General features: G+C 45.4%; 1 protein-coding gene across 3 annotated transcripts in view; it reads right to left on the bottom strand.

The window, feature by feature from the left end:
* Window positions 1-1054: 1054 nt before the first annotated feature.
* The window catches only part of VCL (vinculin), a 112910-nt gene continuing 98471 nt past the window's right edge, over window positions 1055-15493 (bottom strand). For 2 of the 3 annotated variants that reach the window (XM_055425394.2, XM_055425395.2), the window contains exons 17-21: window positions 13910-14034; window positions 12074-12259; window positions 6307-6510; window positions 5796-5900; window positions 1055-3103 (exon numbers count right to left, since the gene is read on the bottom strand). In XM_055425394.2, coding sequence (XP_055281369.1) covers window positions 2957-3103; window positions 5796-5900; window positions 6307-6510; window positions 12074-12259; window positions 13910-14034 — 767 coding nt within the window. In that variant the 3' untranslated portion in view covers window positions 1055-2956. Of the gene's footprint in view, window positions 3104-5795; window positions 5901-6306; window positions 6511-8522; window positions 8727-12073; window positions 12260-13909; window positions 14035-15493 lie in introns of all 3 variants that reach the window. The other variant, XM_055425393.2, reaches the window with a different exon arrangement.

The following is a 15493-nucleotide window of genomic DNA, read 5'->3' as shown; positions in this document are numbered from 1 at the left end:
AGAAGAATCCATGGAAGATAGTGATCCTGTAGTCCTTTGAGTCATCTGATTTGAGAATAATGATAATGCAGGAAGAAGGCAGCACCAGTGAACATATTGGTGAGTAGCAAAAATGAGGCCATGCCTACTGTTTCCAGAGATTGCTGAGCTAATTCAGTAGCCTTGGACATTTCCCTGTAAGTTGAACACCCAGAATCTGCCTCCCTAGGCAGCAGCTTTTCTAAGTTAAAGCAGTGATAAATGTAGTCAGCAGTACTCTCCCTCTATAGTGATATCTACCACTTTTAGATCTAGAAAATCAATCAAAAATACTGATGTCCCAGCTCCACTTCAAGAACCTGTTCCTACTCTTTGAGCTTCCTCAAGCAAGAAGAGGAATGTGTCCCCAGAAGCTAGCTGTGCCTCACAGCCCTGTTTGGATCCCTGGACTTTGGACTGTGACATGTAGACTCGCAATATCCCTAACAGCTTTAGCTTCTTAGGGGATAATGATGGCCTCCATGTAGAGCTGGACTCTTCTAAGACAAGACTCCTTCAACCAGGGGATGGTCTGTACCGTCTGCCTGCTTTCCTCTTACTGTTAGCCTTTGTCATTTCTGCCCCTTCTAGTGTATATAATCCCCAGAGTTGTCCTTTATTACACAGAACTTGTGAAGTAAATATTACACTGGTTTCTGCTTCTTCCAATACAATATTGGGTTAAATAAAAATCTTTATAGTTTCTTCATTTTTGAGGATTAGCTTCACTTGCTGTTCTTCAGAATAAAATTGAAGCCTGATCTAATAGTTCTTGCTGAAACTAAGCCTATGTACCACAACTATGAGAGCCCATGCCCTTGAGTCCACTAGTCATGACCTCTGAAGCCTGTGCACTCTAGACCCTGTGCTCCACAGCAAGAGAAGGACCACAGTGGCCTGCGCACCACAACGAAGAACAGCCCCTGCTCAGCGCAACCAGAGAAAACCCTCGTGCAGCAGCAAAGACCCAGCGCGGCCAAAAGATAAGATAAATCGACTGTTTTTCTAAGTTCTTGCTGAAATAACATACCCATCATTTAAAGCTTTGTACAAATGTACTTTATTGTTTTAAACAGAAGAGGCAGAAAATATTTGCATATAACAAATCCTAGCTTATAAATGTAGTTTTTCAGTGGTGATGTCTCTAATCAGCATTCAGGGATTTTTTTTTTTAATTTGCTTCACTGTGTCTTGAGCACTGATATTAGAGAAAAGCACATTGGCGTAAAGTGTAAACCAGTGTCTCAAAACACTGGAAGAACTTGGAGAGCAAACATGATTTTTCTTACTTCCTCTAAGTAGTCTTAGTAAAACAAAAGGTGATCTTTGGCATATGTTCATACTTTAAAGGCATTAATATTGCATTTATATCAGTTAAGCAACTATACAAAGATGCTGAGGGCCTTGAAAATCATCATCAGTTAACAGGTAATAGAGGAAGCCTGAGTGTACAGTACCAACTTAAGACAAGTTTTACGCATTCGATGTTAGGCTCTAACACACATCTGAGGTGGGGAGGACATTCAGGCAAGGGTTCTTACTCCTTCACTCATCCAGTTCTGGCTTTGGGAAGAAATACAGTTTCATGTGCTGGGGAATGCTTAGACAGCAGTGGAAAGTACAGGAAAGGAATAGCTCCCTTCTCTCTCACTTTGCTAATAGTAAACTTACGGTGATAATTAAATATTATACCCATTACTCCCTTGAACAGCTGAGGAGGGAGGGGAGGTTGCAAGGGACTTGGTTGTTGTTGGCTGAGGGAGGTAGGAATTTCTGAGGATTATTTCCCATTGACTCATCCCCCAGAGTGCCAGAATTCCAGTCTGTAAGTACCACCGCCTTAGGTAGGAAGCGTCCTTCAGACAGGATTGCCTTTCCATTAAACACTCCTGGGGGCAAGCACCAATTCTCAGGGCTGAATTTCAAAAGGATAAAAAGGATCTTCCAAAATTACAAAACAAACATTTATCTTTAAAATCTTGTCTAGGAAGGGTTTGAGGGAAGAATACAAAAGCCAGGGCAGGAGACATGATTCGGTTAAAAATAAAATGCAGCATTTCAGCTCAGAAAGAACAGTAAGAGCTAAGAATGAATGAATAAGGCCTCAGCATAGACCTCTGCAGGCAGTGAAGAGTGGTCCTGCCAGGAGGGTGGGCAGAGCCACGCCCCGGCTACTCTGCCTCTCCAGTGGCAGAGAGCACCAGGACACACAGTGTGTTCCAAGGCAGGGTATGGGACGGAAAGGTTTCCTAGCACAGCCACTGCTCTGGGGTGAGGTAAAGACAGAACCACATGATAGGGTGATTTCCTCCTGACAAAGTGAAATTTGGCTGTGTACTGTGGGAAACTAGAAGGATTGAACTAGGGCAAGGAAGGAAGTGAGTTCAGGCCCCACAAGCTGGGGCTCCCCAGAGGCCACTTTCCCCTGCAGCAGTGAAGCTCAAATCTGAAAAAGACCCAGGAAAGCACAGCCAGGAGAGGCAGGCAGGGTCAGCAGCAACATGGAAAGCCCAAAACAAATGTTGGAGGCACAGTGATTTCCTTAACTGACTTGCCTGGGCCCTGGGTCTTGGGAGCCTAGTGGAAAGAATGAGGGGGTGGGGGCGGAAAGGGAGCCGTCCTCTAGGGAACAAGGTCAGAGCAGGGTGTCAGGCTAGTGTTCACTCTTGGATTTTGAGCTTATGTGAATTCCATGGGCTAGAAACCCAGTCTGCCTATTGGGATAGAGTGTGCATAAGTAAAGCCGTGTTTGAGAATACAGGCCTTATACAGACACACGTTTCAGTGTCCATAACAAGAGTATAAATGTTTTCTAATTTTTATGTCAGGCCAGGATAGTGGCTTTCAGCCCCCCAGCAATCTTGGGTGGCTCCTGGGACCAGATCATTTTCGTTCTGTGCAGCAGGGGCTTCTGTGTTAGCCAGGTTCAACCAAGTGTCTACTGGTACCAGGGAGTCTTTCTAACCCAGCGCAGAGTAAACCCAGCATCTGTTCGAATTTTGATTGAAGCTGCTTCTGCTTCTCGAACAGTCTCCTTCACAGACTGCATGAGGTTCTGGGCATTGTGAACCAGCATCTCTGTGGCCTGCAAGGAAAGAGGAGCTCTCCATTACTCAGAGTCCCTGATGGAGCCCTGACTCTGAAACAGGCTTGAGCCAGGAATGGAATGCAGTTTACCCTACCTGCACCTGGCGTCACTGGTGGTTTATAGCTGGATCACCATAAAGAACCCCAAACTGTACCATCGCTGATTGTGGACTGTACTCTCAGATGGCATCTAGTGTATACTCCTTTGCCGATGTTTGAACAAGCCCCTGCCTTGGGCTCCCCCTCTACCTAGCATGCTCTTCCCTCAGGCATCCCAATGGCTCACCTCTCACCTCCTTCAGATCTCTGCCCAGTTATCACCTTGCTGAGGCTTTTCCTGCTCACCTTATTTTAAGTCACAAACCACCTTCCCAACTCCCAGTGTGCCTCATCCTCCAGTTCTGTCTTTATTTTTCTCTACAGAACTCATCATCGCTAGCTGATATACTAATGTTTTATCCAGGTTGTTCATCTGATGTTTTATCTAATTTTATCTAAAATTTAAGTAACATGAGGGCAGCAATGTTTGTCAGTTTTGTTTTCTACTGTACTTTAGTGTTATGTCAGGGCCTGTCACATGAGGCATTTCATAAATATTTAATTAATGAATGAAAAAGTAATCAAGTAAACCAACCGCCTTATAAATCCATGAAAATCTAAGTAAGTCTTCTAAACATACAAAATACTGGACTGAGATCACACTAGTAACTTACCAATCTATTAACCCAGTAGTTTTTTAATTCTTATATATTTTTGAGCTACAGATCCTTTGAGAGATTAATGAAGGCTGTGGATTCTCCCCAGAAAAAAAAGCTCAGATGCACAAAATTTGTGAATGCGATATCAGAGGGTTTATGGGCTGAGAGGCATAACTATGGACTAGAAGTCCCAATCAGTTAATCTTTTCACTTGGTCAACAAAGAGGCTGAGGCCCAGAAAGATTCAGAGACTTGCCAGCCAAACACACAACAGTCAGGATGAGGCCTCAAATTTCTAACTTGCAGTCCTGTGTCTCTTCCATTCTACCACACTGTCAGTTTCTTCTTTTTTTACTAGAATATTTAATGGAACATAGTAGACACTCCCAAAATACATTTTTGTTGGTTAACTGATTAAATGATAAGGTCGGAAACTCTTGAGTCTTACCCTTCCTTCCTTGTTTTTTCTATTTCCTTTCCTTGGGGCAGAAGAGATCACTTGACAGGAAATAGCCTAGTGCCCAAACCCTACCTAGAATACACGGAAGTTACAGGTGAAGATCCAGTTTGCATGGTTTAGGGGAAGAGAGGGTTAAGACTAGAGCTAATGAATTAAAACATGGTAGTTAAGGCAGAACTGTAGACACCAAGAGAAGTAGCTTCCTTGCCTCCTCTAAAGTGCTCCCACCCTCTGTCTCCTGGCCCAGACTTCTCAAAGGAGAGGGACTGTGTCTTTTGATTACTCCTCTGCATAGCACGTTATACAGTGCCACATACATATTCCAACATATAATAAGCCTTGTCTGGGCAGTTCAACAAAAGATGTGCTATCTTCCATAAGAAGAAACTGGAAGTCTGGCTCACAGCACAGCCTATTGGAGGGAGTTTAGAAGAGGAAAAGGTGCTCAAATGATGGCTTTCTGAAAGACCTGAGCCACATTTCCAGGAGGCAGGGAAGAGAACAAACTGACTGCCAAAATACATACAAGAAACACTTTAAGCAAACATTCCCACCATCTTTATTTCAGTATCTGTCAAAAAGCCAAAAGAGAAGCACCTCCTTTGAGATGTCATTTCCACCTCACCACAGGCCTAACCACCTCATGCCCCTGAAAAGATAGCACTGTTCATCCTGCCTGAGATACTTATCATCCAGAGGGCAAGGAAGCAGAAATTCTCCAGCCAAAAAGGTACAGTGGGCAGGACTGAACACACACCGCTGCTGCTGCTAAGTCGCTTCAGTCGTGTCCAACTCTGTGCAACCCCACAGACGGCAGCCGACCAGGCTCCACCATCCCTGGGATTCTCCAGGCAAGAACACTGGAGTGGGTTGCCATTTCCTTCTCCAATGTGTGAAAGTGAAAAGTGAAAGTGAAGTTGCTCAGTCGTGTCTGACTAGTAGCGACCCCATGGACTGCAGCCCACCAGGCTCCTCTGTCCATGTGATTTTCTAGGCAATAGTACTGGAGTGGCTTGCCATTGCCTTCTCCGGAACACACACTCCATTCCGTTCCGTTCCGTCGCTCAGTCGTGTCCGACTCTATGCGACCCCGTGGACTGTAGCCTACCAGGCTTCTCCGTCCATGGGATTCTCCAGGCAAGAATATTGGAGTGGGTTACCGTTTCCTTCTCCAGGAGATCTTCCCGACCCAGGGATTGAACCCGGGTCTCCCGCATTGGAGGCAGACGCTTTAACCTCTAAAGAGCCAAGCCTATTCCAGGGAGAAAAAGAACTGAGTGGAGTCCTAACTGCTGCTGATTCACTCAACCTTCCTAACCCTCAATTTCTCATTTGTAAAATGACAGAAGTTGCATAAGAGCTTTTCACTTCCCTTTCCAAATTTCTGATGCATCTCTCCAACACAGATGCCCTTTTGAGAGAGTTGAAGACCCCATCCCATGCACTGAATACTCATTCCTCAAGGCTGAATTAAATCACCACAAAGGGGCACAGAAGCTGCTGGTGAGAAATCAGAAGCAGCTGGTACGTACCTGCTCGGACTCCTCGTCGCTTATGTTGGTCCGGCCCAGCATGGTGGCCTTCACCGTGGACAGGATTTTGAGCTGGGTGCTTATGGTTGGGATTCGCTCACATACCTAAAAAAGAAAACTTAATTGAGTATGTTTCTATGTTTTTCTTGCCTGCAAGCTCCTTAAGGGCGAGACTTACACACCTCTTACTCTCAGTGGCTGGCATGCAGAAGGCATTCAATAGATCAGCAGCAGAATTCTATTTGTTTTCCCCCTATAATCAGTCTAGTCTCTTTGTCCAGAAATGGAAGCATTAAAATTCTTTCATTTGATTCAGAAATAAACTTTTCCAACTCTGTCTTTCCCAAACTCACATGCATATTTCCCCTTTCTGCTATTTCTTTCCATTCTGAGGTGCCGCCTCCTTCTTGCTCACCCGGATTTCTCTCTCCTGCTTTTCTCCCGACCCCTGCCACTCTCCCCGCGCCCCCCCCCCCCCCGCCACACACACACACACACTTTTCCCGAGTACCTGTAACAGATTGGTTCTAATCCGCTTATCTGTGCACTGCTTGGCAACCTCCTTGGCCAACCGAGTCACCTCATCTGAGGCCTTGGCGATGTCCTTGGCACACTGAATCAGTGCCCGCTTGGTGCCGCTGCCCCCTCTGACCAGTCGAGACATCTCAGCCATCAACAGAGCCATGCGCTTGGCTGCTGCAATGATGTCATTGCCCTGGAGAGAAGCGAGACACAGAGTGAGCTCAGCCCATACTCTGGCCAAGTTAGGGAACGAAGCAGAAGCAGAGAGAAGAGAGGAGGGAGCCTGCTGCTGTAGCAGCCCTTTGCAAGGGTGGGAAGAGAATACACAGACTATTCTTGAGTGGTACGGACAGCAGAGGAGAAGTAAAGAGAAGAGTGAGCCAGGGCACTCACCCTAGCATTCAGTGAGAGTAAGAGAGAGAGAGATCACTGGACCGAAAAAAGGAGGACTTGGATATTAATCTGAAAGGGCAACATCTGAGCCCCAGGCATAGCACTAAACAAGCACTTCAGCATTTCCGGGTTAATCATGTCAATAAAATGGGAGTGGGCCCAAGGAATTGGTTAAACAGGCATTTTCCTTTCTGTGGGGGGAAAGCAGTACAGTTGGCCTGAAGGGAAAAATACAGATGAGCCTTTCCAGATGCTGAAATCATCCTCTTCATCCTTACACTTGTTACAAATAGCAGCCAAGGATTGCCTCTGCTAAACTAGAATTTAAACCAAGTAACTATTATTAGCCTTGGTGAAAAAAATTTTTTTCTGACCTAGACAGCTCCTTCCCTCTCTCTACTGCCTCTTGTTTGTACTATCAGCCTAAAGGAACATGTTATTTTCATTCTTCACCTTTAAAAAGACCAAAAATCAATTCCTCAGTCCCCTTAGCTAAGTGGCTTCAATTAAAGAAATTTTCAGCTAAGAGGATGCTGGGGGAGGCTGTGGGAAAATAAAAATCATGTGTCAAGCTGGAACTGGAACCCCTGCAACTAATAGCAGCTTATCTAAGATTTGGCATTTTGGTTCATTATAACCCTCATGGGTCATAATGTACAAGTAATTTACTTTATGCCTTCAAAAGGCTCATCTTTTGGCTGATAGCAAGCAAAAATAATAAATGCAGTGTTCAAAACTACCTAAAAGGCCAGGCCATATGCATTTTTCCCCTCTTGCTTTTCAATTTCTAGACAATGCAGTGAGGCATACACAAACCATGCCACGGCAGGGTGCTCTGTGAGAGGCATCCACAGGCACCATGAAGTGGCTGATCATTTACACAAGAGGGTGTGTAACATCCCGGGCAGTCATCGAGGTCAGAAAGAACACAGTTACGGAAAGAACTCATGAGAACAGGAGTATGTTAGACAAGGTTGGCTAGGCCCGCCTCTTCCAGTGCAGACCTGGGATCATTCCAGGATTTCATGACCTTGGTTAGAGGATAGTGTTGTGCCAGGGTTAGTTATTTACCACCCATCACTCCTCAAAACCTTTCTTCTTGCAACATGCCACCTTCAAAGGGGAAAATGTAATAATCCCCATCCTCTACTCCCTAAGGCCAGAGCTCTGTTGGTTTCTATCCTGCAGCCTTGAGCCCTATCTCTTCCCCACTCCCACACCCTGGCCCACTGAAACCCCTGATCAAGCAGTCAGTGAAGCTCCCTTCCCTGTGGGTACCCATTAAGGCCAGCATCTGCCACACAGCCAAGTGCAGGACAGCAAGCAGTCCTCCCCAGAAACCCTGCCATGTAGAGCTGCTTCTCACCCTGATCAACTCTGCCGGAGCCATCAGTGAGAGGTCAGCGGAGAGGAGCTGGGGGTGGGGGACAGGCAAAGCCCAGTGATCAGGCCAGATGACCTCTTAATGGTCTACAGTGGTTCCTGACCTGAAAGTCATTGAGAGACGCATCCACAGCTTCCCAAGGGGTTTAAGGTTCCAATGTCGGCCACAAGGTCAGTAAGAAAAGGAATCCTTTCAAAAAGTGACCCCATCTCTCTCTAACCCCCAAACATGAATGCAATCCAATTAATCTGGCATTAGCAGACCTATGAAACTTGTGAAGCCAGTCCTAACAACAAGGTGCAAACAGACAGATGCCCGCCCGGCCCAGACTCACAGGACCCGCACAGATCATGAGTGATGCAATGTGTCAAGGCTGCACATGGCCGGATGCATAGGGAGCAGCCCCACTGGGGGGCGCTCATCAGTACCTTACTAGACCACTTGGTAGCTTCCCGATGCAATGACTGAGCCGCGGCCAGAATGGGCTGGTTGACCGGCTGATTGGATGGCATTAACAGCAGCTCAGGTTCGTAATCGTCTTCCATGTCAGGGGGGACAGGGAACCCAACAGCATCAGCCGCCTCTGCCTCAGCTACAACACTTATACCCACCTTAGCGGCTGGGTTACCCGGCTTGGTCGATGGCAGGAAGGATGAGAAACAGGGACAGTGTTAGTAAGAGCAGTAGGGCTTGGGAAACTGAGCTTCAGCTGGTTTAGTAACCCAAGCTGGCCTAGGATGGGAAAGAAAATGGATTCCCTCCAGGAGTCAGATGAGCCAAGCTCCGCAGAATTCCCAGCCTCCAGCACCAATCTGCTCATAGTAAGGGAAAGAGGCTTGCTTACTCCAGTAGCAAAGGTTTCCAGAGACATATTTATACAAAGAAAGAAAGTGGCATTCCTTTTTAATACACTTACTACCAAAGAGTAATTCTCAGGTCAGAACATTTTTGAGAAGCCAAACAAACAATCAATAGTAGCTTATTAACTTTAAAAGGAATTCAGAGGGGAAAAGTAAATGCGGCCACACAAGTTGCTTTGAACAGAACAAAGTGAAAAACCTGCTGACTCATATGGACGCTGTTCCACAGTTTCCTGGACACAGGAGGTATCTTGGGTCAGCTCTGCAGCTGCCAGGCACAAATTTTTTTTTTTCCTACTGGGGTTAAGAGTCCCAGAATCTAAAATGATAAACTGGAAGCAACAGATATCAAATCAGGAAAAAGGAAAGGAAAACACAATGCTGTGTGAAGAGGTATTATCAAATACCCCACAGTCACCCAGCTAGAAGGAGCTTCAAGAAGACACCTCATCCAGCATCCACCTCAAGGAAAACATACTTCAGAGCAGCTCTCCCTATGAGGCCCTCAGAGACAATGCTCACAGTCTCACTTTGCATCTATCACTAGTACTGCCTCAGAAACCTACAACCTAAATCTCTGCAACTGCACTCAGCCCAAACTCAGTTTACACATTTCACAGATAATTAACACACGGACTCGTCAACTAACCAAGGCTGAGTTCAGAGGAGCTCTAAGTTGATGCCCATTAGAGAATGGGACCTGTGTGTGTTGGGGGAGACAATTAGTTTAATACCTGGGATGGGATTCTGAAAGCCCAGGGAGGAAGCAGAGAGATCAGACGCTAAAAATAGGTTGAGGGGGAAAGAAAATGAAAGGAACTGCCCCCAGTGAAGCCAAACCACTGATATAAAGAATGGCAAAAAAATAAAAATAAAGAATGGGTTCTTTATATCAAACATCTCTAACCAAAAGAAAATAAGAGTTTGTGTCAAATTTTATTTGAGGTTGCTGCTGCTGCTAAGTCACTTCAGTCGTGTCCGACTCTGTGTGACCCCATAGACGGAAGCCCACCAGGCTCCCCCGTCCCTGGGATTCTCCAGGCAAGAACACTGGAGTGGGTTGCCATTTCCTTCTCCAGTGTGTGAAAGTGAAAAGTGAAAGTGAAGTCGCTCAGTCATGTCTGACTCGTAGCGACCCCATGGACTGCAGCCTACCAGGCTCCTCCGTCCATGGGATTTTCCAGGCAAAAGTACTGGAGTGGCTTGCCATTTGAGGTTGCTACAACTCCTAAAAACTTGAATCCGCACAGGAAGCCTGCCTCCAAAAAATGACTATTAACTTGGGGGCTCAGTGCCAACAAGAGGTGTAGGTACCTTCTGAATCTTTTTACCTAAACTGTCTCAACCAGGACTCATCCCCATTCCTTACAGGTAAGGCCAGTCCACTCCTGGGTGGGGTTCAGAGTCCCAAAGGGTACAAAGACAAACTGATAGAAACACAAACACATCCCACTCCCCACCTCCCTAAACACACATGGTTCAAATAACTACTGACTTCACACAGCTTGAAGTCAGCAACCCCCAGAGGCAAACCACCAGACACAGTCAGATTTAAGAATTTCCGGTGACAAATAGCAGAGTAGGATAAACATCTAGGCCAATGTTGTCCACCCCTCAAGTTTTATGTTTATCTTTACAATTCATGTATATTTTGTGTTCCTCGAAACAATGTATTTGGGTTTATTGTAATGAAATTTAAATTTCTTTAGGAAATTCCCTGGTGGTCCAGTGGTTAGGACCCAGAACTTTCACTGTTGGGGACTGGGTTCAATCCCTGGCCAGGGAACTAAGAGCTCATAGGCCATGAGGCATGGCCAAATAAATACATTTTCTTTGAAATCTTTAAGTAAAACCAACCTTCACTGTCACCCCCACTCCACTCACCACATGCACTGGGACTCTGCTAACAGTCCCAGGGGTATGCATGCCCCAGTTGGAGAGACATGATTGTAAGTACGTTCACAGGTCAGGTCCAACACCAGCAAGGTCACCATTCCTTCTGTGAACCTGGACTCACAGCTAACAGTTCAGAAAAATACAGAGTTAAAAAAACCAAGGTCAAATTCCCAGCCTGAAAAAAAACCAAGATCAGCTGCATGTGCGGGAGGTCCCTTGGGAACTACATTCACTACAAGAGCTTGAGATGATGCGGAGAGTGTAAAAAGAAAAGAGGAAAATAGATGTTGGGAATAAAGATGTAGGGTCATAGTAGAAACACAACTGACTTAAAACTAACAAATAAATTAAACTCCTATCTAGAAAGGCTACCACTCACTTTTCATCATTTAGAGCCAAATAGGGGCTTCCCAAGTGACTCAGTGGTAAAGAATCCACCTGCTAATACAGGAGACACAAGAGACACAGGCTTGATCCCTGGGTGGAGAAGATCCCCTGGAAGAGAAAACAGCAACCCAATCCAGTATTCTCACCTGGAAAATTGAATGGGCAGAGGAGCCTGGCAAGCTGCAGTCCATGGGACTGCAAAGAGTCAGACACAACTGAGCATGCACACGCACGAAGGCAAAAGTTATTCGTGAGACATGACTGCTATAGCATCCAAATTTTCACCAAGCACAGTAACATTTACACTTCCAGAACTGTTGGAATTAGCCTGAAGCTGCCTTGAATTGGAGGGTAAGATGATTCTGATAACAGGACAAAGAACAAAGCTTTTAAGATACCAAAATATCTGCTTCTATGAGAAAAGAGAAGGAAAATGAAAATATTTCATATAGCTATAGCAGAGCCCACAGAAGACTGTGCCATGTTTGGAGTGCAGATAATTACCAAGAGAGCATCTAAAAACATTCAGTAACCCCAAGAAAGAAAAGAAATTTCTTAGAGACTAAACGTCCACCATCAGGGGAGCTGATACTCCAGAGGACAGAGGAAAGGAACCTTCGTCTCAAACCACAGGTATCATAGCTCTCACCTGAGCTGCTAGAAGGAGAAACCATCAAGTACCAGAAACATTTCACTAAATCACAAGAAAGAAGAGGATCCTGCTACTGGCAACAACACGAACCAAAGCAGAGAGAGGGTGATTTTCCAAAAAGACTCTTTCTGGGCTGTGTGTCTGGCTCCTCATCCTTCTCAACAAGAAGAGCTTCATTACTTACCTTGCTGGACCACTTGCGAGCTTCATCGTGGAGCTGCCTGGCAGCCATCATCATTGGCTGGTTAATCACCTCCCCGGCTTTCTGCTCAGGGAATTCTTCATCCTTCTCCTCTGGTGGTGGGGGTCTGGGTGGAGGGACCTCACCCTCAGGCAGAGGTGGTTTGGGAGGAGCAAGCTCATCTGTCAGCTAAGAAAGAATTGCTAGGTTATAAGTAAAGTCCTAGGAACTACCCCACTAGAATTCTTTCCTTTCCTCTAAAAAGCATCCCCAGCATATACCCTGAGAAAACCATAATTGAAAAAGACACATGTTCCTCAATGTTCACTGCAGCACTATTTACAATAGCTGAGACATAGAAGCAACTTAGGTGTCCATGAATGGATAAAGAAGCTGTGGTACATATACAATGGAATATTACTCAGCCATAAAAAGGAACACATTCGAGTCAGTTCTGAGGTAGATGAACCTAGAGCATTATCATACAGAGTGAAGTAAATCAGAAAGAGAAAAACAAATATCATATATTAACACATATATATGAAATCTAGGAAGAGGGTAATGATGAACCTCTTTGCAAGGCAGCAGTGGAGATGCAGACATAGAGAATAGACTTCTGGATATGGGGAGGTCGGGATGTGTGGACATGGGATGAATGGAGAGAGTAGCCTGGAAACATCTACACTACCATATGTAAAACAGACAGCCAGTGGAAATTTGCTGTATGACTCAGGGAACTGAAACCGGCACTCTGTGACAACCTAGAGGGGTGGGATGGGGTGGGAGGTAGGAAGGAAGTTCAAGATGGAGGGGATATATGTATACCTATGGCTTATTCATGTTGATGTATGGCAGAAACCAAAACAATATTGTAAAGCAATTATTCTTCAATTAAAAATAAACAAGTTTTTTTTTTTTAATAAAAAAAAAAAGCATCCCCAGAAAAGTCACCCACATTCACAATCATCCACACTTAGCATGAGGACCACCTGCTTCAATCTCAACAGAAGCATATTTTCTTCCTTTTTTCTTCACAAAAAACTAGCAACTACTGTTTTGGATATATCCCAGGGAGGCATGCATGGCAATACCAAGCCAAAGATCCCCAAAGAAGATTTAAGTTCTAGTCTTCCCTTTGAACCAGAGTTGAGGGGCAGCTGCATAAGCATGGAACTTCTCCCCAGGGCCTTGGGTTCCTTCCAAATGTCAGGACTCTATTGATCCCACGAGAATCCATTCCCCAGAATAGCCATCTCCTGACTCTAACCACACACCCACAGTCCACCAAATGGAAAGAATCAAATCATATCAAAAAAGAAGTGTTGGTGGCTAGGGAAGCACTGGTCATTAGCTATGGACACAATCACCCAAATTTGTCCTCAACAAACTTAGAAACTTAAATATGGGAAAGCAAATTTGGGACATTAAATATGGGAAAGTAAATCAGGACATTAAATCAAACTATTGCCTTGATAAGCTATTCCTAAGGATAAGCTACTTCCAATACAGCTATTTTCCCACTCCTCACGAACCTACCCCACTAACTCATCACTCATCACATTCACACTGACCATAGCCAGCTCCTCTGCTCCAGTCACTCCCCATCAAAGCAGACCAACACCACAGACTCTCCACTTACCCAGCACACCCAATGCATAAGCACTGGCTTAAGACTCCCCTAGATTCAAGAATGAAAGCTGAGTTGTGCCTTTGACTGAGATTCAAGTAAAATAAAACAAAACTACCTAGTGACAAAGGCTCCAGAACAGACTACCTCTCTGCCACTACAGTCCCAACACCCTGCTGCTCAGTTCTCCCCATGTATCTGGATTTACTTACTCGGAGCTGTTCAAGGTCTGGTGGAGGAGGCGGGAAGTCAGGCTCCTGAGGTTGGAAGGCTTCTCTGACCTTGGCCACAGCTCCTAGGATCCGGTATCCTGAGTCCAGGAAGCTCTTTTGCAATCCTAAACACAGACACCCTCACTTTCAGTTGGGTAGGTCAGTACCCTGGAGCACTGTCTGTCCAGCAGAAGAAATGGTTTCCAGTAACAAAAGCTGGGTGTGAAGCCGCCAGTAAGTGGCACAGGCAGTGACTGAAAGGGAAGGGAGGTAAGAGCGAGGCAGATGCCCTGAGTCCTGCAAAGAGTCAGAAGCAGCACAAACCAGCTGTTCCCTGTAGTGCTCAGGGGACCTTCTTGCCTGGACAGCTGACAAGCACTCGGGACATTCCTGGGCAGGAACACTTTGGGATCAGGTGGTGCTCATCACCTCTCGTGATAAAGCAGTCAAGAGATAAGCATGCCCCACTCAGAACAGGGGAGATGTCACTTTCAGATGGGGCAGACTTTCCCTGGAGTACTTCTCACCTTTCTCCCTACTTACTCCTTTGCTCCACTTGGCATTCAGCATATTAACCCCTACACTGAGCTGCTGCTACTGTATCCGGTCACCTAGAATTCAAGAATTTACTCAAACTATTGTTGTTGTTTAGTCACTAAGTTGTGTCCAACTCATTCGCAACCCTGTGGACGGTAGCGCGTCAGGTTCCTCTGTCCATGGGATTTCCCAGGCAAGAATACTGGGGCGGTTTGCCATTCCCTTCTCCAGAGGATCTTCCCAACCCAGGGATTGAACTCATGTCTCCTGTATTGGCAGGCAGATTCTTTACCACTGAGTCACCTGGGAAGCCACTCAAACTACCAGAAAACTCCAATTAGGAAACTGAGCACGTCTTTAGATGGTGGGTTGAGAAAACTAGGCAGACTTTGCCTGGGCTAGGGATGAAGAGGGCAGCCCCTTCTTCCCACTCTCTCACACTGAATGGATCCTACTCAGAGAAGAGGCTAGAATCACTGGAGGTTCACAGAAGGAAGGAATTCAGGCGTTTCCTACCAGAAAGGAGTGAAACATCTTCAGCAGCAATGAAAACATGACCAAAATTCAGCTAAAGAAAACCCAAATTCTTTGGTGTAAGATCAAGATAATAACCTAGGAGACCCACAGGTCAACTCAGGTCCTCCAAATTTGACAGAAATAAAGAATGTTGTCTAGAGAAAAAGCATTTTAAGAAAAGCAGAAGTTATGCAAGTGACATAAGTTAAGTGGTTGATAAATTGGTTATTATGCATCTTTTGAGAAATTTCCAAAATAATGATTCAACAGAACAAGGAGCTATTTAGTCAGACTACATGAAGAAAGTACAGAGAAGGTGCTCCAGAGAAACTAACTGATGATAGCCCTGCCAACGCTGCAGGAAATATTCTGTCCAATATATTTTGAACAGAAAAAGATTAATCTAGCATTCTCAAACTAGTAGGCTGTAGTTTTTCCTCCAAGACTTTGTATGTGGGGGTTTTAGGGTGCATCTTCTTTTCCCTCCCTGTCAGCTGCCTGAATTAACCTCTCAGGTGAGGTGAACCACAC

The sequence above is a fragment of the Moschus berezovskii genome, chromosome 12, assembly GCF_049115385.1.
Source record: "Moschus berezovskii isolate FMDL1 chromosome 12, NW_MosBer_1.0, whole genome shotgun sequence".
Classification (NCBI taxonomy): domain Eukaryota; kingdom Metazoa; phylum Chordata; class Mammalia; order Artiodactyla; family Moschidae; genus Moschus; species Moschus berezovskii.
Note: the sequence above shows the minus strand (reverse complement) of the source record. Positions and strands in the feature narration are given on the sequence as shown.